General features: G+C 36.4%; 3 protein-coding genes and 1 long non-coding RNA gene across 4 annotated transcripts in view; 2 read left to right on the forward strand and 2 right to left on the reverse strand.

The window, feature by feature from the left end:
* LOC115293745 overlaps positions 1-1,011 on the reverse strand; it is a 28,766-nt gene extending 27,755 nt beyond the window's left edge. Inside the window, exon 1 of the long non-coding RNA XR_003909582.1 lies at positions 974-1,011. This is a non-coding gene — a long non-coding RNA (uncharacterized LOC115293745). The remainder of the gene's footprint in view (positions 1-973) is intronic.
* Positions 1-6,611, forward strand: part of BBS7 (Bardet-Biedl syndrome 7) — a 38,264-nt gene extending 31,653 nt beyond the window's left edge. The window contains exons 16-19 of the mRNA XM_029941405.1: positions 2,605-2,714; positions 2,826-2,929; positions 3,060-3,183; positions 5,384-6,611. Coding sequence (XP_029797265.1) covers positions 2,605-2,714; positions 2,826-2,929; positions 3,060-3,183; positions 5,384-5,517 — 472 coding nt within the window. The 3' untranslated portion in view covers positions 5,518-6,611. The remainder of the gene's footprint in view (positions 1-2,604; positions 2,715-2,825; positions 2,930-3,059; positions 3,184-5,383) is intronic.
* Positions 6,612-6,713: 102 nt separating this feature from the next.
* Positions 6,714-14,930, forward strand: CCNA2 (cyclin A2). The gene is made up of 8 exons (XM_029941425.1): positions 6,714-7,962; positions 8,724-8,967; positions 10,925-11,037; positions 11,234-11,457; positions 12,089-12,296; positions 12,714-12,827; positions 13,262-13,395; positions 13,716-14,930. The coding sequence occupies exons 1-8, from the start codon at positions 7,750-7,752 to the stop codon at positions 13,762-13,764; spliced, it is 1,299 nt and encodes a 432-aa protein (XP_029797285.1). The 5' UTR covers positions 6,714-7,749; the 3' UTR covers positions 13,765-14,930.
* On the reverse strand, positions 14,410-25,487 carry EXOSC9 (exosome component 9). Its single transcript, XM_029941417.1, has 12 exons — positions 25,298-25,487; positions 24,887-24,981; positions 24,087-24,206; positions 23,859-23,961; positions 22,857-22,994; positions 21,168-21,250; positions 19,899-20,031; positions 18,660-18,748; positions 17,882-18,028; positions 16,933-17,111; positions 14,927-15,005; positions 14,410-14,556 (listed from the first exon to the last, which is right to left on the reverse strand). Exons 1-12 carry the CDS (start codon positions 25,361-25,363, stop codon positions 14,478-14,480), a joined length of 1,311 nt encoding a protein of 436 aa, XP_029797277.1. The 5' UTR covers positions 25,364-25,487; the 3' UTR covers positions 14,410-14,477.
* Positions 25,488-25,571: the final 84 nt, after the last annotated feature.

The raw sequence follows: 25,571 nt of genomic DNA on the forward strand, positions 1-25,571 counted from the left end.
TAAAGGACAGAGGTCGTACTCTACACTCTTCTCAAGCGCCTGGTTGCACCCCTGCCCCTTTACTGTCACTACTCACTCATCTCCAATAGGCTTCTATAATTTCTGTTTCTGAATACAGTAGAGACTACATTTTCCTTCTCCTTTGTTCCTATCCCTTGAATGTGAAATGACTTATTTCTTGGGTAAGGCTAATTTCTCTATATCTGCTCTTTGAGATTATGCCTATCTCTCTTTCTAGGATTCTCTCCCTAAGCAGATTATGGAGGTTTTCTACCTCTTGCTTCCTAGCTGAGACTTTACCATGCTAAATTCTGGAAATAGCAGTGAACATATAATTTTACCTCAGAATGCAACCTTTTGGGACCAAGGAGTATCCAGCAATATAACTTTTTTTTTGCATCAGTTCTGTTGAGGTTTGCTCTCCAAGGAATCTGACATGTCTAAACCTGTAATAATGACTTCTGTTTCAAAGTACCATGGTAAACTTCACGCTTTAATCATAGCAGACAATTCAACATGCCCCTAGCATATTCTGTATTATTACAGTAGCATACACTTTACTCTTTCCCATTCTGTGTCCTTAAATATTCTTTCCTTAACAATCAAACTTTACTTATCCTTCAAGGCTCAACTCAGTAGCTGTATTTTGAAGCCTTCCTTGATTTTCTTTTCTGTTCCCATAGTATTTTATTCTTACCTGTCTTAGGTATTTATTATTTGTTTGAATAATATAATAATTTTTATGTAAGATTTTTTTTCAAATTAGACTTTAAGCTCTTCATGGGCAGAGTCAGTTTCTTAATTATTTTTGTATGTTTCCTTCAAGTACCTACCACATGGCTTTGCTCAATAAATATTTTTTGAGTGTCTGAATAAAATATATATATGTGGAAAAAGCAAAGAAGCATGTGCTTTGGAGGCAAAGATACTTAGGTTAGAATCAGCTCTGTGACTTACCAGCTCTGTGACCTACCTGGATTATTTAACTATCTGAGCTTCAGTTTTCTTTTTGGGGGGCTGGAAATAATAGCACTTCATTGAGTTGTGATGATTAAAAGAAGATAAACCATGTGAATCATTCTACAGTGCCAGGTACTGTTAAGTGTTTAAAATTAAATATCAGTTAAAGACTAGTGAAAATATCATGACTTCTAAAACATAATTGAAATCAAAATAGAATAATTCATCTTTCTAGAAAAATGAATTAGGATTTGTCTACAACTAGTGAATATAAACTATTGGTGTGTGTGAAAACCAAATAAAAAGACAGCATTTAATACATGAAAGATGGTGTGTATATATATATATATATATATATATTAGGAAACTTTTCATTATCATATAAAGGAACCAAATACGAGAAGACTTAACCAAATAAAAATAATTTATCAGCTTATATGACTTAAAAGTCTAGTAGTAGTCTGCCTCAGGCAGAACTGGACCACTGACTTACCTGATATCATCAAGAGTATCCCTTTCCACTGCCCAGCTCTGTTTTTGTCTTTTTTTTTTGTCTTTCCTATTAAGTGCCACGTGGCCACCAGCAATTCCGTCCAGTTTTCTATCTTTTCATCTATCCTAGAGCCTCTCTTTTCGAATAGTTCCAATAAAAGTCCCAGGATTAAGTGTCAGTGTAAAGCCATAAGGTTGGAATACACTGCTAAATCCTACCTTCTAAAGTTCCACAAGTGGGGTTGAGGGCAGTGCCAGTGAAACTACAGTTGACCCTCAAGCAACACAGCTTTAAACTGCATGGGACCACTTATACATAGATTTTTTAAAATAAATACAGTACAGTCTGTAAATGTATTTTCTCTAATGATTTTCTTAATAACATTTTCTTTTTTCTTTAAGAATACAGTATATAATAAATATTATAAAATATGTGTTGATTAATTGTTTATATTGTTGGTAAGGCTTCTGGTCAGCAGTAGGCTATTACTAGTCAAGTTTTTGGGGAGTCAAAAGTTCTATGCAGATTTTTTACTGTGCAAGGTTCAGCTCTCCAACCCCCACATTGTTCAAGGGATTATGTTATATATGGATTAGAAAGGTAAGAGAACAAACAAGTGGTTCTGTAAAGAAGATGAAGGGTCCTCTGTCCATAATAAATGACAATGAATGATGGTCATGGAGGAACTGAAGATGTTACTCTTAGGTTTAATGTCAACTTTCTTTTGAGAATGAAGAATATAGTCATCTTGTGATGTGTGTGATTACATCAAAGAAAAACATGTAAATGAGCAATTCTAAATGCATTTTATATATATATATAGGGTTAGTTGTTGGAAATTTTATTAGTGAAAGTGAAGAAAAAAGATGCTTTGAGGAAGGACTTCTATATAATTGTCATGTTTAAGAAGCATATATCTAACAATTTGTTTAGTTTCACAATTATGTTCAGAATTTGAAATTATATAATTAGTAAAATGCTACACATTTAAATATTCTTTATGTTAATAATGGGAAATGTATATAAAGAGATCTGAAATCAAATGAATTTTAAAAACCAGGTCCTAGTCACAAAATATGTATTTACTGGACCTATTTAATGTATGTATTTTCTTCTAACGCTGTTCTTTTAAAAATATATTAATTTTATAGGAAAGGAGAAGGAGTTTTTAAATCTGACAACATTTCTACTATATCCATCCTAAAAGATGTGCTCTCTAAAGAAGCTACAAAAAGGAAAATTAACCTCAACATATCATATGGTAAAAAAAAGGAAGAAAAATGAATTATTTTTCTGGGGCATTTTTGTTGTTAACAGTAAGAATGTTTCTGATCAAAATGACGTATCTAATTGTTTCTGGCTCAACTCCTAGAGATAAATGAAGTATCAGTCAAACACACTTTAAAGCTAATCCACCCAAAGCTGGAGTACCAGTTGCTTTTGGCTAAGAAGGTGCAATTAATTGATGCTTTAAAAGTAAGTATGTATTTTGTGGATTCACAATCATTATTTTATTATGATGGGATTTCTAAAATTGTAATGACTTTAAAGTTACACTAGATTGAATTTTGATCATTAAAGTGCTTCTGTTTTTAATTTAACTAAGGAATTGCAGGTTCATGAAGGAAATACAAACTTTCTGATACCGGAATATCGCGGTATTCTAGAAGAGGCAGATCAGCTACAGGAAGAATACAAAAGGCAACCTGCACATCTGGAAAGACTCTACGGTTAGTGAACTATTCTAGAAAACCTTGCCATATTTCTTTCCTGCTGGCTATTTGCAAAGAATTATGTGAGAGAAAATGGGCACAAAGATTTAAGCAAAGATTACAGCATTCGTGAACCCATGACAACCTATTTATTGCTTTACATATTTATTTTGTCAAATTAGTTTTAATATTTAATAGTTTTACTTCATAAAAGGAAAGTTAAAAAGCAAAATAGGCGTAATGCAGTAAATTAATTTCTGTATATAAGGAAACCGGTGTGAAATGAATATAACGTATGAAGCATTAAAATGTAGGTTATATTTCACATGAATAATTTTTAGGTTTTGTTGATACTGTGAAATACTAAAATGCAGCACTTAATATTTTTGGGCAAAATGAAGTAAATGATATGTTGTGCTATAAATTCATAGTTCAGAACTCTTTTAGCTTTGGCGGTGACAAGTTGGGTGTTTCACAAGTTGTCTTGAAAAACAGCGAGAGCAAGAGAGAGATGTGAAGGAAGGGAGAGAAAGAGGAAGGATGGAACAGCTTAAGGATAACTTTTTTTTGTTTTTGCAATCTTTATATAAGACCTGTGCATAGCACACCTACTTATTTTTAACATCTTCATTAATCAAATGGGATATTTAATTCTTACAACAGCTCTGCAAGATAGATGGTGTTATCTTCATTTTCACTTTTTAAAATTTTATTATATGTGCTGTCGAAGTGAGCACTATTTTCACATTTTTTTAAATTGAAATCTGAGACTAAAGAATTTGTTGTCACATGTAGTGGCGAAGCCTGCATTAGAACTTCCTTACTCCAAACTGTTTGGGCTATGCCAGATCTTTTATAGAGTCAAATGGTATCATCAATCCACACTGATCCTTAAGCCTGCCTAATGAATTTACTTTTTACCCTGGGACTTGCTCACAAACTATAACAATAATATCTAATATCAATATTTATGATATGGCAAACACATGACATTTTATACTTATAACAACATAGAAGATGAGTGGTACAAAACCATTTCTTATCACCAGTTCGAAAATCCAGAAAACTCTGAAAACTAATGCTTCTTTCATAAATCATTTGTAGCAAATTTGACTTGATATGAATTAATAATTTAATGACAACACCTCACTTAAACTGGCATGACATTATTTATAGTCATTTTTATTCCCCTTAATGTGAATATTTATCCACATATTTTGTTGCAGAAACACTGTTGTTTTGTTCTCAGATGCTGCCACTTATTCCTCTTGGATACTATGCCATTTATGGTATATTCCTTTTATTATCTTTGTGAAATAAAAAAATTCTGAAACATGTCTTAGATAAATCCCAAGAATGGTCAACATATTGATGGAATATTTTACTTTTAATTTTTTTTAGTATTTTATTTAGTTTTGAGAGAGGGAGAGACAGTGTGAGCAAGGGAGGGTCAGAGAGAGAGGGAGACACAGACTGTGAAGACAGGCTCCAGGCTCTGGGCTAGCTGTCAGCACAGATCCTGATGTGGGGCTCGAACCCAGGAACCTTGAGATCATGACCTGAGCCAAAGCCTGACACTCAACCAACTGAGCCACCCAGGCGCCCCTGATGGAATATTTTAAGTCAAATACAGCTATTAAGAACAGAATCTGTCTACACTATTTCAAAATGGCAAGCTTGCTGGGAAAAATAAACCACTTGTTGTGATATATATTCCAAAAACAATTCAAAACTGACCAGCAGTTAATTGTCTGAATTCAGTAGCTTTTAACCAGTTGTTAAGAGGATTTAGCCAAATGATTTGTTTTGAAACTTACCTTAAAATCCCCCCAAATAGGGGCACCTGGGTGGCTCAGTGGTTAAGTGTCTGACGTTTGTTCTTGGCTCAGGTCATGCTCTCACAGTTCATGAGTTCCAGCCCCACTTTGGACTCTGCACTGACAGCATGGAGGCATGGAGTGTGCTTGGGATTCTGTCTCTCCTTCTCTCTGCGCTCCCCTCCCTGCTCGTTTGCTGGCTATCTCTCTCTCAAAATAAATAAACTTAAAAAGAATATACCCCAAATATTTTTTAAAGTATCAATCCCTTTAGGCATGTATATATTAAATAATGCAGTTATGAGTGCTTAGAGATTTTCAAGTAATAACTCACTTTCATTAAGTACTGTGTTATTAATTAGTACTAATCAATGATATAAAATTAACATTTTTCTTTATAGGCATGATCACCGACCTTTTCATAGATAAGTTCAAATTCAAAGGCACCAATGTAAAAACCAAAGTACCTCTTTTACTGGAGATTCTGGACAGTTATGATCAAAATGCATTGATTGCTTTCTTTGATGCTGCATGAAATAGATAAACAAGGTAAAGTTCCAGAGTTGTCTTTTTAAACAAAATATGTTAAAATAGAAATACAGGACAAGCTAGCTGTACATACTTTTATTTCAAATCCTTTTTAATATCATCTAAAAATATTTAAGATGGGACTTCCTTTAGCAATGCTTCTATTTTGAGAAATGGAGCTTTTTAAAAATAAAGAGAATTTTTATTTTAAAATAAGTGGAATGATTATAAAGGACTTTAATGAATTTTTTGCAAGTAGATGTTTTAACTTTTAAATTGAGAAGTATTTGGAAAATTAAAATATATTCAATTATTTAACAAGCTACACACATGTATAAACTGCTTTACATTTTCCAAAATGTAGTTAAATACATCACTTCATCTGATCTTCATGATACATATTATTTCATCAAGTCTATAAAAAAAACTGATTCTCTGTGAGATTAAGGGATTAAGAGGACATGCTGTTATTATTTTGTAAAACTGGGTCCAGATCCCAAGGTCTTTTGCCTGGTTTGTGTTCTGGTTACTGTATATGTTGTTAACTAGTGGAAATAACTCACCAATTATTTTTTTCTAGGAGTTGAGATTGATATGCAACTGATTTCACTTTTGCTAGGTAATGTTTTTGTGACCCATTTTCAGTCTATGAAATGCTTGAGTAGGCCCAGTGCTGTAAATTGTGGCCAGGGAAATGAGCAGAGCTTGCACAGATTTGAAGGGATCTTAATTTGATGTCCTCTAACAAGTAGAGCTGTACAAGTGTACTATATTTGAACAGTGCAGAAATAGTGATGGCTTCTTAGATTTTCCTGTACTAGGATCCACTGATTACTTTTTTATCATATATAGGGAAATATGACTTTAAGGTTACAGAATACAGAAGTTTTGTTCATTAATCTTATTTTGTATTTTGTCATATTCAGAGAAATATTGTATTTAAAGGTTGTTTTAAAATGGCATAAAGATTATAATGGAAATAAGCTGTTTTCAAGAAGGGCACACTTATGAATTTGTAAGAAAACAGTAATGCTTCTTAATCATATGCCATTATATTTATTATATGCAAGCCTTGTATATTAAATTTGAAAATTTGTTAAAGGCACAATAATCACTGAGAGTTTTAATAAGGTCATATTTTTATTATATTTAGCCTTCACTTCTAAATGGAACAAATAATTACATCAAGATCACTAGAATTTCACTGGTGCTTTTTAGTTGGCTGCCACAGCTTGGGGAAAGATGCATAAAAATCAGTGACTGTCTAGTTGAATTTCTTGTAGTACATTACTATTGTATATAATATATATAACATATATAACTTAATATATATATATATATTAAGGTTCCACTTTGAAATATGTTTATTAAATATATCAACAGTGGTTCAGAGTGCCACCTTAATTGCATCTTCATTACGTAAATTAAAAAGCATGACTGAAAGAGCACCTAAATGGTAAGATACTATAATCCATTACTTGAGTATCAGTTATTACGTGAGCAGCGGGTAATGATTTATGCTCATTATATAATCATGAGAACCGTATGACATGTAGACATTATTACTCCCATTTAATAGATAAGAAAACTGAGGATCAGAGACCTTGAATTACAGGACCACGATTACCAGGCCAGTAAATGGCTGGGTCAGATTTTAGACCTTGGGAAACCAGTCAGGCTAACTCAAGGTCCCACGGCTAACGATCGGGGCGGCTCACTAATAACTGCTTAAGTTTAACTCAGTTTATCCAAGAGACAGCCCTTGCCCAGAGCACAGGAATCACCTAGTGGCCCAGTTTAAAGTCATCAGAAATTCAGGACCCGCCTCTTCACCCAGCGCAGGCGTTTTCCTCCCGCCTCCGATAGGCCTTTCTCCGCCCCTGCTCCGTGGCCTTCGCGGCCGCCTTCTTGCGCCTGCGACTGTGTCGCCTCGAGTGACGTCACGGGCGTCGGCCCTTTCTATTGGCTCATTTCAATAGTCGCGGGATACTTGAACTGCACGAACAGCCGCCGCTCCGGCGGGCTGCTCGCAACATCTCGGGGGCGTCTTTAGCCCTCCACGCCGGCAGTTCCTACGTACACCTTTCTTAACCTCCTTGGAACTTCGTGATCGGAGAGGGCAGGCTGGCCCGGGCTGCAGCGGGTTACTACGGCTGGAGCGTTTCTTGGTGGGGTCGGCGGGACGGAGCACACGTTGCTTGGCGCCGCAGGCTGATCCCGCCGTGACCCCGGAGCAGTGATGTTGGGCAGCTCCGCGCCCGGGCCTGCGGCCCGCGAGGCGGGCTCGGCGCTGCTAACATTGCAGCATACGGAGCTCCAAGAGGACCAGGAGAACATCAACCCCGAGAAGGTGGCGCCCGCCCAGCAACCCCGCACTCGGGCCGGGCTGGCTGTACTCAAGGCCGGGAATCCGCGCGTTCCAGCGCCGCAGCAGAGGCCCAAGACAAGACGGGTAAAGAGATGAGCGGTATCTGCAGGATGGTGGGTCGAGCGGGAGCTTTTGCACGAGGTTTAGCAGGCCGAGGAGCCTGGCAAGAAAACATCTTCCGAGCTTTTTTTTTAAGGGAGGCCTGGGGCTTGAGTCACCCTGTTTCTTAGTTTTCTGGCGTGTGGGATGCCACTTATAGCGTCTTCCCCATTGCTCTCTTCGCCAGCGCTGTGTTATGTTTGCCTGTCTACTCTTTATTGGAGATGTTTTTCTATAATGGTCAAACCAAGACCTAAATCAAGTCCTACAACATGTGTCCGCGCTTTTCTTGCCGCTTTAAACCCCAGGCACTGCCGTGGTATCTGGACCCTCTTCCTCTCTCCATATGGTTAAGATTACCTCTACTTTAAGAAGAGGTATAAAAAATACTTTGCTTTTAGTAAATTCCGCCATTTTGCCGGATTTGCTCGGTTGCTCCACCCTTGGGCGAAAGTAGTGAACCAACACCTCTTCGCTGGCTCTCCTAAACTTGTCATTTCTCAGCCAGTCAGTCCCTCCACCCATCTTGTGGCCTTGATTACTTTTGTATAATTCCACTTAGTGTGACTCTTTCTATAATTTATGTAGGAATACCTGTAGCGAATTTGAACATCCCTTTCTTAAGCCACTCAAACTTTACTGCCTGGACTTTGCCCCAGTTTAATTTCTGAGAGTACTTGAGAGTAAGGGGAAGAAACCAAAACTCCATTCAAAAGGCTCAAAGCCAAATACTTGTTTCTTTTTAGGTTGCACCTCTTAAGGATCTTCCTATAAATGATGAGCATGTCACTGTTCCTCCCTGGAAAGCAAACAGTAAACAGCCTGCATTTACCATTCATGTGGATGAAGCAGAAGAAGAGACTCAAAAGAGGCCAGCTGAATCTAAAAAATCAGAACATGAAAATGTCCTGGCTTTTAATTCAGCTATTACTTTATCTGGACCAAGAAAACCACTGGTACCTCTTGATTATCCAATGGATGGTAGTTTTGGTAAGTTTTAAAGAATATCTGTATCAAATCAGTGTAATCATAATTATTAAATACATTGGGGGAGCCTGGTTAGCTCTCTGGGTTGAACTTCTGACCCTTGATTTCAGCTCAGGCCATGATCCCAGGGTTGTGGGATCAAGTCCTACTTTGGGGTCCCTGCTGAGCGTGGAGCCTGCTTGACATTCTCTCTCTGCCCCTCTTCCTAGTAGCTCACTCCTGCACACTCTCTAAAATGAAATGAATAAATAAATAACCTTTTTTTAAAAAACTAAAAAATAAGCTGGATTAATGCTATTTTGTATTTTAAGACATTTTCTTACTTAATCCTTACTACATAATGAACGTGGCTTAATGTAACAAAGTTTTCTAGAAAGTATGTGACTCATCTCAGATTTCACAGCTAATATGTTGACCTAGGGACCTATAAATCCTAACTGGGTGGTACTTCCCATGTATTGCCAGTCACATAAATTTAATTAGATCTCAAACTCATACTTTAATCTGACCCTGGAAATGTTTGCTTGCTTCTAGAGAATAGATTTCAGTTGTACTCGTAAGTCTCACTTTATTTTTTTTTTAATTTATTTTTTTATGTCTATTTTATTTTGAGAGAGAGAGACAGAGACAGAGTGAACGGGGGAGGGGGAGAGGGAGGGAGACAAAGAATCTGAAGCAGGTTCCAGGCTCTGAGCTGTCAGCACAGAGCCCGACACAGGGCTTAAACCCACGGACTGTGAGATCATGACCTGAGCTGAAGTCAGACCCTTAACCAACTGAGCCACCCAGGCGCTCCGTATGACTCATTTTATACATAACACTCAAGAGTAGCTGAATAGGATGCAGCTTTCAGTATTGTGATATCTAACATCTCTTACAGCTTTAAGGTAATGTTTATTTTTGAGAGAATGAGTGAGACAGCATGAGCAGGGAAGGGGCAGAAAGAGGGAGGCACAGAATCCAAAGCAGTCTCCAGGCTCTGAGCTGTCAGCACAGAGGCTGAGGCAGGGCTTGAACTCAAGAATGGTGAGATCATGACCTGATCTGAAGTCGGACGCTTAACTGAACCACCCAGGTGCCCTTGCTTACAGCTTTAAAATTTTGTTTCTGTAAATCCAGTCTGATTCCAGAGAGGGACACTGTCCTCCCGTAAGTCAAGTTTCGAACCATGGCTTTGTACCTAACCGCATATAAAGTAGCTGCTTTAAGGACAGCTCTGCCAACAGTTTGTAGTTTCTTTACCATAGGTCTGTTGAGTCACTGGACAACTCATTAAGTCCAGTCTCTTTAGTTCTGTGAGAAGTGGTCTAGGAATAGCAGGAAAATCCTTTGGAAATAATGTTTGTATTTTTCTTTGAAGTCTGCAACACATTTTAACCTCAAAGTGAACCCTTAAGTGAAAAGATTAATTACTGTTATTCTTTGCCTTAAAAGATAATTTTAAATTACAAACATGAATCATTTGATTGTAGTGTTAATTTGTTTGAACTGCTTGTAGCAAACCTCATTTTCTCATTCACACACTCATAGGAGCCCTGCTTCTTAGTTATTGCATAGATTGTACTTCAAATATGTCAGACTTTGGGGTCTGCAAACTCTCTTATGATAAATACTATATAATATCTCCAGGCTTTTTTGGGTTTACCTCCATCTTAACAGAATCAGGGTGCCATCTGCTCTTATTTCTCCTGGAATATGAATGATACTTTAACATAATATCTGATCTTTAAACTCATTTTCCTTTTAGTGGCCTATTAGTATTTTTTCTTATTGATTAAAACCAAGTGGAAAGAGGTACTAAAACCAGAGTGAAATATTCCATGTACTTTTTTCATGAGCAGCCCTTTTTAGTTGGATGAAATAAATGCTTTCATATGGGACTCCTTACAAGGGCAATCAGCTTTGGCTATTAATCAGAAACTTAAACAATGAATTTAATCATGCTTTTATATTCTCCCAGAGTCACCACATACTATGGACATATCAATTGTAGTAGACGATGAAAAGCCAATGAGTGTCAATGAAGTGCCAGACTACCATGAAGACATTCACACATACCTTAGGGAAATGGAGGTAACAGCTCTCTGAGTCCAATTTTTATACAGTTATTTATTCTTTGTGGCAAAATGAAACTGAGAGAATTTCTTAAGTTCCGTAACTGATGATGAATAAGTCTAATGTTATACTTATGGTTCTTGTATGTGGCATCTTTGTTAATGGTAGAATAATCTAACTGCAATTTTAACATACTAAGTAACTTTCTCAACAGGTTAAATGTAAGCCTAAAGTGGGTTACATGAAGAAACAGCCAGACATCACTAACAGTATGAGGGCTATCCTTGTGGACTGGTTAGTTGAAGTAGGAGAAGAATATAAACTACAGAATGAGACCCTGCATTTGGCTGTGAACTACATTGATAGGTTCCTTTCATCGATGTCTGTGTTGAGAGGAAAACTTCAGCTTGTGGGCACTGCTGCTATGCTGTTAGCCTCGTAAGTCCATCTTGGTTTGTTGGATCAAGTGATTGGTATCTTTCTGTGTAGGGAAGAAGTTGTGATTTTTAACACTGTAACATTTTAATATACACACTTTAGGGGTAGCAGCATGAAATTGTGGAAACTAATTTAGGATATTAATTTTCCCAGATCTAGATTCTAGGGTACCTTGAAGATGGAGACAGCCTACATTTTAATACACTTGGACTAGATTACCAAATTTAAAAGTGTGGTTCCTTCCATCAAAAAGTGCTTTCTGGCATAAAGTCATACCTTCTCCCTATTAAGACATGGAAATTAAAAACTAAAAATGTTTATTTTTCTAAGAATTTCCTAAACTTTCATTTACTTGAACTCTGGCATTGTTACCATCTTGGAAACTTATGGCTCTTATTTCTTTGACTGCATTGGGACAGATATCCCATGAGTCCTGTACTGATTTGGGTCTTTCAGTTAGCATCTATCTAGTCTCTGCTGGAAATGGTCAAGTAGCAGTGGAAACAGGCAATTGGTGGACTGTAGGTTTGGGACTCATTCCACGTATCCTGCTAAAGGGATTTCTGAATCAGATAAACAGCTTGCTTCTCTTTTGGAAGGACTGATTACTTAAAACTTTTTTTCGTTGTAGAAAGTTCGAAGAAATATACCCTCCAGAAGTAGCAGAGTTTGTGTACATTACAGATGATACCTATACCAAGAAACAAGTCCTGAGAATGGAGCATCTAGTTTTGAAAGTGCTTGCTTTTGATCTAGCTGCACCAACAGTAAATCAGTTTCTTACCCAGTACTTTCTGCATCAGCAGTCTGCCAACTGCAAAGTTGAAAGTTTAGCAATGGTAAGTTCTTTTCATTTTGTTGACTGAAGATTTTTAGGTCACACAGTTTAATTATATAGCTTTGGTCAGGGGATTTAGTATTTAGGGGACGAATTAATGCTGTAGTATAAAGAGAGCCTACCATTGGTGAAAGATAACATGAATTGGGAAAGTTATGAGGAATAGTGGAATGAGGATTAAGTCTTGGGAAATGGTAGCCAGAAGGGTTGTTTTAAAAATTATTAAAAGAGGAAAAAATACAGGATAAAGATGGAGCAAAACACTAAGGTAATGGATAAGGGCTATGAGAATTATTTTTCTCTGGTTGCCATAGAGCCAGTCTTAAAAACAGGAAAACATTAGGGCAGAAGGCAAGGATTTGATATTTGAATCCTAGAGCTCTTATGATCATCAAGTATATTTACATTTTCATTGCAGTTTTTGGGAGAATTAAGTTTGATAGATGCTGACCCGTATCTGAAGTACTTGCCATCAGTTACTGCTGCAGCAGCCTTTCATTTAGCACTCTACACAGTCACAGGACAAAGCTGGGTATGTATCTCGATGTCTTCACACTTCTACCTTACAACTTAAATATTTGTGTCAGTTAAGTTAGATAATTGTCCTGTACAAGAGATGGTGGTCTAGAGGTACTAACCTGGAAAAACTGTTCAATAATCTACACTGTTTAAAGTGTCCTGTTTAGTACTGTGTGTTTGGTAGGTAAAAAGCTTTATTACTTGGATTTGAAAGGTGTGCTTAAAAGGGTCAGGCCGTAAGACCTGCTGCTGGCAGGGAAAGTAGTAAAAATTGACCAAAGTCAGCATAAAAGATGGAATAATGACTTTAGAAAACTAGATTTCTTAGCTGGGGTGTTCGCTCTGAAATTTAACAAAACTCCAGCTTAATGCCAACTACTAATTCATTGTGTTTGGTGTTTGTTCCTAAAAACAAAACTGAGTGGTTCTCTACCCACTTCTCTGCAGCCTGAATCTTTAGTTCAAAAGACTGGATATACCTTGGAAAGTCTTAAGCCTTGCCTCATGGACCTTCACCAGACCTACCTCAGAGCACCACAGCACGCACAACAGTCAATAAGAGAAAAGTATAAAAGTTCCAAGTAAGAATTAACATTCTGAGACCCTTGACATTTTAACTTTATCAAAGGATTCACAAAACAGATACAGCCTCCCTAAGAAACTGTTCTCTTAGCAGGCCAGGTGTTTGAGTAGGCTGTAGTTCCCCTTTCTGTCCTGCATTTGAGGGAAAAGGGGAGAGGAATGGGTATGCATGCCTGTTTTGTGGACCAATGATTTTATAACCGTTAACTCAATCAGAGTAGAAACAGCATTGAGTTCCTAGTATATGTATGTATCATTACAGAAGCCCTTTTACCCAATGAATATTCACTGAGTTTTTGGTTTTTTCCCCCACTTACAGGTATCATGGTGTTTCTCTCCTCAACCCACCAGAGACACTAAATGTGTAACAGTGAAAGACTGCCTTTGTTTTCTAAGATGTAAATCACTCAAAGTATATGGTGTACAGTTTTTCTAAGGTTTTAATTTTACAATCATTTCTGAATACAGAAGTTATGGTCAAGTACAAATTATGGTATCTATTACTTTTTAAATGGCTTTTTAATTTGTATATCTTTTGTACATGTAACTATCTTAGATATTTGGCTAATTTTAAGTGGTTTCAAGTATTAATGATGCCAGCTGTCAGCACAATAAGAATAAGAACTAATAAATGGATTTAGAAAATTTGCTTTTGTAAGTCAAATTTGGTTTGACTATGGTATCACTCAGAGAACTTGATTTACTATAGAAGGGTCTGGGAAGGCTTCTCGTGTAGGGAAACGGATAAAAGTTTGAGCATTCATTTTCCTAGGCAACTGGATCAATTTGGTGACTTGAGCATAATCTAAGCATATCTGGAATAAATCTGTGCTTATTTATCCGTTGTGATGATCCTGAGAATCTTTCAGCTCTTTAACACTTTACTGAAGTGACAGTTACTTGAAACCTGTTAGTAAGTTGTCCAAAAGGTTTATTTTAAAGCCTAATGTAAAAAACTATTACGGAATTGACTAGATTTTATAATGGATTTGTGAACAGAAAAATACCAAAAGTTACTAGCACTGAATAAATATCTTTTTAATAGTTATATACACAAATATACAACTATGTTGAGCTTCAATTAGCAATTCTTCTTTTTTCTCTTTTTCACTGGCTTTTTACTTGGTGCTTTTTCTTGTTTTGCACTGATGGTTTGTGTTCTGTGAATAAAATAAATTAACAGTTCACTAACAGTATTAGCACTACAAGCTGATACCATGGATGGTTTGCGAGACTCACATTATATTGTGCTCATTAATTTTGGATTACCAAAATAGGCGACCTTATTTTTTCCCCGTAGAATATAGAACATTTGCCAACTATAAGAATAAAGTGCAGTATTACTTTAAAAGTAATCCAGTTTTATAGAATTAGGTCCTTATGTTTTAAAATCTCAGTTTGAAGAACCCACATAAAAAACAGCTGGATTTCAACTCAAAAGAGGGTGTCTGTTTATAGGATAAGAGGAGAATAAAACCAGAGAAGTCTTGAGTATGTGTATACATTTGAAATAAATCAGAAACTTGTTACCTTATTTTCTTTGGATTCTTGTCTGGTTCCAAAATGATCATTTCTTCTTCTTCACTGTCTGAGAGTACTATAGGGGCATCTTAAGAAAATGTTAAGGAAACAGTATAAATAACTTGGAAATTTTCCATGTGGGTTTATGTCAGCAGTTCTAACATTCTATTTCTGTACAAATAGCCCAAACTACTCTAAGTGGAGGCTTATAGAACTACTTGGTTCTTTTCCTTCCCTGAAGTAATTCCTTGGGGCTCTGAAAAATAACATGTAACTTTATTTCCTAAAAATTCTGTAATTACATGACAATTTCTGTTTGTATAATGTAATTGTGTTATATTTCATACATGTCCTAATACAACTTTTTATTATAAACACTGGAAGGAAAATACCTAGAAGCAAAATTACTGGGTCAAAAGGCTTATACGTTCTAAAAGATATTTTGCTGAACCCCACAAAAATACTGTTCCAACTTATACCCCAAAAAATAAGTATATGAAGAAGCCATCTTCTTATTCACCCTTGCCAATGGTGATATTTTTAATATTGCCTAATACAGAAGTCAGAAAATATCCCCTTTTGCCTTGAATTTTCCTGTATTACTTCTAGGATTACCTATGAAATATAATGTGAATTAACCCTTTCCCAGTTGGCATATCATATCAGGTCTTTATGAGTTTTCAGTTAGTTTCTCTTTGTGTTGACCTGCTTCAGAAAGGCTTTACCTGCTATATCCTCCCAATTATCTTAGGTCCAATTTTGGTTATTCAGCTGAAAATACTACTCTTCAAAGCAGCAACTGAATGTTTAACATTAACCTTATTAATCTTAGAAAAATATTTCATATATAAAGAGGCATATGCAAGGATGCCTGCTGTAGCACTGTAACAAAATGATAACATTTATCAATAAGGGAATGATTAGGCCAACCTAGTTGTCAAACCTACGATTCTGTGCAGCATTTAAAAGCATGGCTGATCTATGTGTAACAACATGAAGAAATTCTAACGATTTCGTTCACAGTCCCTGCATTCAAGCACCTTAGATTGGTGTGAAAATACAGTGAATACATATCTAAGGGTCCTAATCAATGGGGATTTTTTTTTTTTTTTGCCTTTACAAAAACCCTAGCAGGCTCATGGTAGGCAGCTATGTGTATTATATACCTAAACAATATTGCCTTCACTATTTTTTTCAGTCAGATTTAGTAAATGCACCCGTTAGTTCTCTGCCAGCCTACTTCCTACATCCAACCTTGTATGATTTTTGTTTTCACTACACTAAAAAAAATAAAAAATCGTGATTATTATGGGCCAAGCAAGAAACTGGCTTTCCTAAATTAAGTAAAAATAACCACAGGTTAAAAATAGTTTTCTCCAGTTCTACAATATTCCAGGTAATTCTAGAATTTGTATGTTCTAATACTGTTCTGTCTGATACAGTAGCCATACCTGGCTATTTAATTTTATATTAACTAAAATTAAAATTTAGAATTACTGTGTCACAAACCACATTTCAAATGCTCAATATCTGCATGTGGCTAGTGGCTATTAAGTTTATTCAACAGTGTACACACAGAACATTCCTAACATTACAGAAAGTTCTATTTGGACAGCACTACTCTAATAGATGTTATGGGCTTTTTACGTTTGAGTCTAGAAACTACAAAGGAGAAACAACATATAGGAATGAAATCTTTAAAAAATGTCTCCCTCTGAAACTGGCCCAGATATACATACGAAAGAAGACTCTGAAACTGGCCTAGATATACATATAAAAGAAAAAAAGAACATTATTAAAAACACCTCTATATACCAAAGAGTACCACTACTCCACAAAGACAAGCACATTGTTTTAGAAAAGAATTGAGTAATATTATAGTTTAGCATCAACAGTTTAACTGAAACTTAAACCACAAATATTTAGCTCCTCAAAAGAACTGCTAATGTAAAAATAAGATCCCTACAAAAGGAAGATTCACATATATTTCATAAAAGCCATAAATAGTTTCCTACCTTGACTTCCAACATTGGAGACTTCTCCAGTGTCCATTTTTATACTATCAAGAATGACAGCTTCATCACTGCCACCTTCATCCTCTTCCTTCTCAGAGTCTTCAAGATCACCCCAGGAGTTTTCTATTCCCTCTCCAATTTGCGCAGTTCCAGGAGTCCAAAGCACAGGTTTAGAAACACTTAACAAGTTAAGAAAACTTTACTGCTATTTGATGCAGTGTTGAAAAAGATGAGAATCAAAGTTTTAAGACTGAAGTGTTCCTAAAGTTTGTATGAAAAAATTTTAATAATAGCTACACTACAGGATGGCTGACCAATAAGAAAGAAAAAAAATGTTTAACTCAGGTAAGACTTAATGGAAACGATGGTGAGAAATATCGTGACATACTGGCTTTTAACAGTTGTACTAATAAATTTGGCAAATGGATGAATAAGTAATTTCCAAGAACAAGGTGTAATAGTATATAAATGCCTGACCATGCCATTGAGATTAAAGAACAGTTTTCCAGGAGCACCTGGGTGGCTCAGTCAGGTAAGCATCTGACTCTTAATTTTGGCTCAGGTGATGATCTTGTCTCAGGTCATAATCTTGGTTCAGGAATTCAAGCCCCATATAGGGCTCTGTGCTGACAGTGCAGGGCCTGCTTGGGATTCTCTCTTTCTCTTGCCCCTACTCTGCTTCCTCTGTCTCTCAAAATAAATGAACAATTTTCCAAAGGAAAATAAAATGTGAATTGGTTAAGACACATTTCTTGTTTTTGTAGGACAGCTGAAGAGGTGGATGTTACACTAAGGACTTAATGCATTAATCACTGTCTTGTATCTTAAATGCTTTCTCTAACAAAGCAGTCTTTCAGAAAACAAATTTCAGTATGCACACCTTCCCATACACCTAAGGATGCCAAAAGTGATATGAATCCTGTTACTCAAAAAAACACAATAAAGATACACTTCTGAAGGAGGTTCAGCTTCGGCAATAATTTCTTCTGCTTTCTCTTCCACATCAGAGGTATCGATAGGGGCCTTCTCCATTCTAAATGCTGTGATTCTTTGGCTTGCTATAGACTCTGCAAAGCCAAACTTGCCACCTTCTTTCCTGTGTGGGTTTTTTTTTTTTTTTAATTGGGGGGTGAAAAGGGGGGAATGAGAGATGGACAAGTTAACCGTTTTATCCTTTTGATGGAGAAGAAATACTAGAGAAAACCTGTCTAACTTAACCTCACCAATTTATTTTGCTTATCAAGAGAAATAAAAAGTTACTATAATTACCATTTATTAAACCATGTGCCAGACAAATGCTTATAGTATATCATTCTTGAATCCTCAAGCCAGCTCTACCAAATAGGTATTGCCTCCCATATTACAGAACACTGCGGTGCTGAGTTACAGATCTTGCTTAATGTCACACAGAAGTAGTACAAACCCCAGTTTGTGTTCCTTCTGTTAATTTAGGCTACTAGATAGTTTTTTCTGAAGAAAATGTTCATTTTTTAAAAAATATATGTGGCTTCTCAATACAGATTATGTTTAAATTGGAATACAACACAGCAGTTTCATGAACTTTCAAAAAACATTAAGTAGTATATGTATATTCAACTTAGAGTAACAGATAAGGAATGACGATGGAGTGTGACAACTACATGGTTACCCTCGTGCAATAAAAGTCCTGAACAGAAAAATCTATTAAAAATAATAAAACCATTTAGTTCTAAAAAAAAAAAACTTACCTAACTTTCTGGTCATTCTCCAAAGCCTTTTGTATTAGCTCTGTAATTTCCAATACTTTCACACCAGCTATTTTACTACATCTCAATACCTGTTTATAAAAGTGAATTCTGTTATTTAAAGACAACAAACCACATAGCTTTCTCTAACAAAACTATGCACGTGGGAACAGGTTTTCTACCAGGCTTATAAGCCTGACCTTTTCAAGTTATGAAAATACAATGTAAACACAAATGAATGCAAAATGTGAGCATTGTTTTAAAATAACTGAAGGATTATCACATTAAGAAAACAAACCAAAAGCTTCCCTGACAGTGTAAAAGAAACCACTGAAAAGGCCAGAGACATATATTATGTACTCAGGGATGCACTACCTTAGACTCTCTGGAAACAAGGATCTGGTAATGGTCTTAATAATTGTAACATAAACTAACATTTACAGCACACTTAATAAATGTTACATAGTGCAATATATCCATATGTATTTATTACGTTCTTTTTTTAAAAGGTGTCGATGGTAACATTATTCCCTATTTTACAGATAAGAAAAGCGGAGGCACAAAGATATTTGTCAAAGATCAGTCAGTATAAAGCAGAACGAAGTCCAACTAAAGCAGCCTCTGCCCCACCTGTGCTATATGCCATATGTCGATCTAGCTTCTAGAAGCCTCCATGTGAATCTGATATGTAGCTGGATTTGAGAACTATTGCTTATTGTACCCAACTTCTGAGAGTCAATCTATCTTTTCACCTAATTTCTACTATTTTGACACTTTTTTTTTTTTTAATAGGGCTATGAATCTCTTTCCTCACTAGAAGGAAAAACGTTCCTCTACATACAAGGGTTAGACTCTGAATGGGCATAAATGGGAGCAGGAAGGAAGAAAGATCCCTTGTAGCCACCAGTCAAAGGAACATAATGAAAATATTGAAACCAGATCCTAACATACCCTAAAATCAGAAACTGAAAATATCCTTGATGGATTTTAGTTAAACAAGAAAAAGCTTCTAAAAAGGAGAGGCCTATTCATTAAAAAAATTTTTTTAAGTCTATTTATTTATTTTGAGAGAGAGATGGAGAGTGGGGGAGGGACAAAGAGAGAGAGGTAGAGAGAATCCAAGCAGGTTCATGAACTGCAAGACCATGACCTGAGCTGAAATTAAGAGTCGGGCACTTAACCAACTGAGCCCCCCAGCGCCCCAAGACCTATTCTTAATAAAACATTAATCAAAGTACTAACTTGATCTTTCAGCAGCATTATCCCACCACTGGACTGGATAGTACAAATCTCTCGATGCTTGTTCATGGCAATCACCAGCAAGCCATCCATTACACGTTCTTCTCGTTCATTGGGATCCACCAATAAATATGTACTGAAATGAAAGTTAAATGGATATAAGCAAACATGAGGCTGAATGCTTGTCAATTTTAAGATAATGAACATTTTTAAAAAATAGCATTAATGAAGTTAACACAGTGAAGGTCTGAGCCTGTGGATTTTAGTCATTTTAATGGGAAAATGAGAATTATAGTTTTTACTGACAAAATGAATGCTAAGTGGGTGGGTATCAGCTATTACAGTAAAATCACTTAAGTTCATATTGGTTTTATTTAAATAATAGATCACTTAAACCTAATGCTATCACTTTGATGAAATGACTTGTGGTTCATTAATAAAAACTTAGATAACATTCATTTGGTTAATTTTAAAGGCTCCGTAGTATCCTACACTCTGAAGTTTTCCAGATTCTGCTAATGGCTCATTAAAAAAATACTGTCTATTTCGTCACTGTCCAATGTCGGTCTCTAGTCACATGTGGCTACTGAGCCTTTGAAATGCAGCTAGTCCAATTTAAAATTACATACATGGCTCATGTTGTATTTCTATTGGACAGTCTATTTCCCACTAATGAAATTCTAAACTACCATGACTAAAAGTTGATTTTTTCTACTTTTATTCATAAGATTGTTCAAATATTTATATCTCCCTTTGTTTATGAAGAGATTTAAGGCTCAAGCTTTCATTTAAAGGTACCCTTACACGGACCTAGAACTCCAGTTTTTCTGTTGTAAGAACTAACAATGAGTTGTGAAGAAACCCTAGAAAAATGAAGAAAACTAGATTCTTTTTCATTTATGAACCATTCCCCCTGTGACCTGCTGCTACACCACTCCATCTAATATGCTCCAAAGTCCTCTGTGTTCCATTAATCCACAGTAATTCTCACCCCATTTCCCCAAATTACAGCCTAGCACACAACTCTCCTAACACCTGTACATCTCTAGCACCACCATGCTGCAGTAAATCTGTAAGTGTCCTATGAAAAGTGTTGTCACTTCCATTGAGAAAGCTCTTTGCCGACTAATGCCCTCACGAAGAAGGAAAAAACCTATAAGGTGCTTTAATATTAGAGGCGGCATTTGTTCATTTGTCCACAGTACATTTGAACAGAACCGAAAAGTTCTAGTCGCATTTATAATTTCAGTCCAAGGTAAGACTGAGACCTACCCTTGCTGGAAGAAAGCAAAACTGACACAAATGGGCATGTGGTGGATGCTCAACGGTACAGGATCACGCTCTTCGGGTGTATACTGTTTGGAAAGAGGGGTTTAATAATTAGTCACTAGATAAACATACAAAAAATGTCTTGCACATCAAATATTAAAATAAAAAATGAAATTCCTTTAATCTTCACTGAGTACCTAAATAACTCTTTTATAATTATGTTTGACTTTGCCACTCATTCCTCAGAACTTTATGCAAAAACAAAACAAAACAGAAGAGCTTTATTGAGGTATAAATACCATAAAATCCACTCATTTTAAGTATATATCTACTCACTTTGTAAATTTATAATTATGCAACTATCACCACAGTCCAGTTTTTTAACCTCTTCGTTGCCTCCCAAATCTCCTTGAGCCTATCTACTGTCACTTGTCACTCCTACTCCCAGCCCCAACCATTCCATTTAAATGGAATCAAATTTGTCTTTTGCATCAGTTTCCTCTGAAGTTGGCATGTTTCATCCATCTTGTAGTATGTACCAACAGTCTGGTTCTTTTCACTGCTGAATAGTATTCTACTATATGGATACCACATTTTGTTTCCAGACTTACCGGTTCATGAACATTTGGATTGTTTCTGATTTGGGGCTATTACGAATAATGCTTCCATGTACATTCTCATGAAAGTTTTTTACTAAAAATGTACTATCATTCCTCTTGAGTAGATTCTGAGGCATGGAACAACATGCATTGTGCAGTTTGCTATTTAAAAGAAACTACCAATCTTTTCCAATGTGGCTATACCATTCTATTTTACCACCAGCAATAACTTTATTTTTTAATTGATCTCTATCTCTCACTTTCTTACACCAATTCCCTTATCTCAAGGAACATGTCTCTATTGTTAATAAATCTTTGTCTCTACTTCTAAGTCTTTAAAGAATCTCCGCTAGTCTAATGCCTAAAAGCAGCACATGAATGACTGCTCGTAAGTTTAGACATATGATGTTTCCTTTCACAACTTCAAGACTCAAACTATCCACAGTATACTTTCATTATTCCAGCATGAATTCATATAAACTGAAGTTGACATATTGAGCACAAAAGAGAAAGGCAATGGAAATTATACGTCAACAGTTTTCAAAATGTGGCCCTTACACTGGCAGCATCAGTATCACCTAGGAACTCTGTGAGAAGCACAAATTTGTAGATCCTACTCCTACCCTATTCTGAGGGTAGAGCTTAGCATATGATCATGACCTGAGCTGAAGTCGGATGCTCAACCAACTGAGCCACCCAGGAGCCCCTAGCAGATGTGTTAATAAGCCTTCCAGTTGTTTCTGAAGGACTTCTGCCAGAGAATTAGCACAAGTATCTCAATGTGCTGAGAACCATGTATTTTTCACACATGTGACCCTAAACGTAAGCCAACCACTTCATCTAATGCTCAATCCCAAGAAAAAGTCATTTTGTTTTATTCTAGAAAACCAAGATAGTGTGTGCTTTTACTGACACTTTAATACAAGAGATTTCAAGGACAATTCTGACCATATATCATTTTGGACTTATCAGTTAATTTTAGGACATACCTAATTACCATCTACAATAAGAATTCATTAATAACGAGTTGCCTGCATCTCTAGGATATTCATTCATTGATACGAATAGCCTGGCCCAAATCATGGAAGCTTACCAGGGTTACTTCATCTCCTTGGACAGAGACATCAGGTCTTCGGAAGTGACACAAGGCTACAATTGCAGCAATGCTGGCAGCATCAATAATATTCCCATCGTGATTTAGTAAATGTAGGTCCACACGTATCTGCCAAACCTGAATGTGAATTCAAAACAAAAATAAATCCTAACTGCTCACAACCAGCGGCTACATATAAGGAAAAATAACATGTGCAAATTTTTCCCTTGCTGTTAAAACATGCAGTTACTCCTTCTATCAATAAAAATAGACTTTGAAAACTGGTAAGCCAGGCCAACGTCTGAAGTACTAATTGTTCACCTTTCTATGAGTCACCTGACAACAGTAAAATATATACTTTAAATAATTACACAATATTTCCTCAACCTCAAAGCGTAAACAGGTTTTTACTGTGTCTCCTAACTGAGAAACCTCAAACTCTTAGGTTTCCTTGACAATACTTCTAATGACCCTGGGAGTAATCCAAAGAAAAAGAATCATATTCAAGGATAGTCAAAAAGATAGTCAAAATACCCTAATGAAGAATAAAGTTCTAAAATCATTATGCAGCACAATTTATTGAGAGCAATATTTCCAGTGTCCATCTACCACTGACTCCTGTGTAACCCTGTATCAATCAAAGACCTTATACAAAAGAAGGATTTAATCTGTTCTTCAGTTCTTCATTCACGAAAAAGGAACATATTACCTGCTTCTATCAACTCACTTAAAGAACATAAGAAAGCAAATCAGAATATATGAAAAACCACAAGTTCTTTGAATAAGATATTTTTACACACATCTAAGTTGATGCTTTCACCAATGTTTATGTCCCTTCAGAGACATGATATAAAGTTCTATGGATAGCACTCAGGAACATCTGAAGTGAAGTGAATCAGTATAAAACTGAATTAACAGAAGCTGAGATTAAAAGTATAGATACAGGAATCCATGAATCAACAATATCAACCTAAGATTAAGAATCTGGGGCCTGGTCCTCACCTTTTCACCGGCAACAACACATAGAGATTCAGTGTCTATACACTTCGAATTTCTTAGACATCTTTCCAAGAGTCGATTCAACTTCACCAAGAGATCCGACTGCCTGTGAAAATAGAAATGGGCTTAAAATCATGAAATATAGCACCAGGCATTAAAACAATAGTTTGTTGTTAGGTGCTCCTCTGGCTAAAGCAGCTTAAAAAAAAAAAAAAAAAAAGATTTAAATACCTGCCAGGTTCAAAAGCTGGGGCAGCCATCTGAGAGAGTTCAAGGTTAAAAAAAAGGATACCTTCTGTTGCCCTATTGAGTTTTGGAGAAACAAGTTCACAGGAAACCTGTCCAAGAACTCTGCAAAGATAAAGTACAAATCTGTTAACTAAATATATCTCCTTTCCAATTAAAGTGTAAAACAGATACCAATTAAATTTCAATCTTAGTATGTTACTAGAAGTTGAAATTACATATAAAGTATAGTAAAATATATACAGAAATAAAACACATATTGGCATACCCCCCAAAATAACAAGAAAAAACATCTCACTGCAATATGGACTATTCTATATACTTTTTTTTTTTAAATCAATGATCTTTACCTCTATTTTCTAAAACAAGTATCTATTGAACAGGATGGCATGAAAACTTGAGATTTCTCAATAGTTTTCATATGGCATGGCTGGCTAACATCTGACCAATATCCTCACAATTTCCAAACGAATATTAAAAACCTAATTCTGACCTCAGGAAAATGAAAAATGTAGGACTACAAATTCAGGACAATTGCTGCTAGCTGTACATATGACTTGAAAAGGTCAGAAACCTATGTGATAATCATGTGACAAAAAATGATTAAAAATTTAAATGTAACTATAAAACCTCAAAACTCTTGCATTAAAGAAAATATACTTATCTTGGCAGCAAAACAAAAAAATCTGTCCACACTTCTTAGCTGTTTCGTAAACAACTGAGTCAATAAGGTTCGTTTAAATTTCTCCCTATTGTGTTTTTAAATAATTTCAATCCTTTGTTACCTTGTTTTCCCAAGTTCCACAATACAGCACCCATAATCTGTTCCAAATGTGATCTTGATGTTCCTATAATCATAGGTTTGTCTGCCGTCCAGCCGCTGTAAGCACAACATCCATTCGTTTATTCTTTCACCAAATATTTACTGAGCAGCTACTTTATGCCAGGGAGAAAAGTGGGATACTAACCACTACCCATAGGAGAGTGGAAACTACGTACCCCAGCTCTGATAGTCGCTGGGGTGACTCCAGCTTTCAACTAAACTGGAGCAAGAAAAAAAAAAAAGCCTCAGGGATTGGGGGAACGCACCGGCGGTTCTCTCCAGGTGCTCCCAGGGCCTGCGACTGCCAGTCTGCACGCCCAAGCCGGAAGGCTGCGAGTGGCAGCGCACCTCGAGGTTCCCCGGGGCCATTTACCTTCTTCTCTTCGATGGCGCGGAGTAGGAAACGGCGCTCGCAGTTTGAAAGTGGCGTCTCCTTCATGCTGTAGGATCACGGGACACACTAGCACAGGAATCCGCCGGGAAAACTGAACTTGATCCCTTTCACGCGCCCCTGTTCACTCGGACGCGCAGGAAATTTACGTCATCAATACTCGGCGGCTGAAGGTGGGAAAGCCAAGGCTCGTGCGGTCGCTAGTGCGCAAGCTCGAAGCAAAGTTGGCCCCCGCGGAGCTGGCTAGCGAGTTTAA

Source organism: Suricata suricatta, chromosome 1 (assembly GCF_006229205.1).
Source record: "Suricata suricatta isolate VVHF042 chromosome 1, meerkat_22Aug2017_6uvM2_HiC, whole genome shotgun sequence".
In the NCBI taxonomy this organism is placed as follows: Eukaryota; Metazoa; Chordata; class Mammalia; order Carnivora; family Herpestidae; genus Suricata; species Suricata suricatta.

What these genes read in the sequence shown, in the direction of transcription:
- CCNA2 (XM_029941425.1), top strand. Translation starts at nt 7,750, where the DNA reads ATGTTGGGCAGCTCCGCGCCCGGGCCTGCGGCCCGCGAGGCGGGCTCG. An exon ending in CAGTCACAGGACAAAGCTGG is followed by an intron (nt 12,828 to 13,261) that starts GTATGTATCTCG and finishes ACTTCTCTGCAG; the next exon opens with CCTGAATCTTTAGTTCAAAA. An exon ending in GAAAAGTATAAAAGTTCCAA is followed by an intron (nt 13,396 to 13,715) that starts GTAAGAATTAAC and finishes CCCCACTTACAG; the next exon opens with GTATCATGGTGTTTCTCTCC.
- EXOSC9 (XM_029941417.1), bottom strand. Translation starts at nt 25,363, where the DNA reads ATGAAGGAGACGCCACTTTCAAACTGCGAGCGCCGTTTCCTACTCCGC. An exon ending in TAATGCTGCTGAAAGATCAA is followed by an intron (nt 18,749 to 19,898) that starts GTTAGTACTTTG and finishes TTTTATAAACAG; the next exon opens with GTATTGAGATGTAGTAAAAT. An exon ending in GAGAATGACCAGAAAGTTAG is followed by an intron (nt 18,029 to 18,659) that starts GTAAGTTTTTTT and finishes AAACCCACACAG; the next exon opens with GAAAGAAGGTGGCAAGTTTG.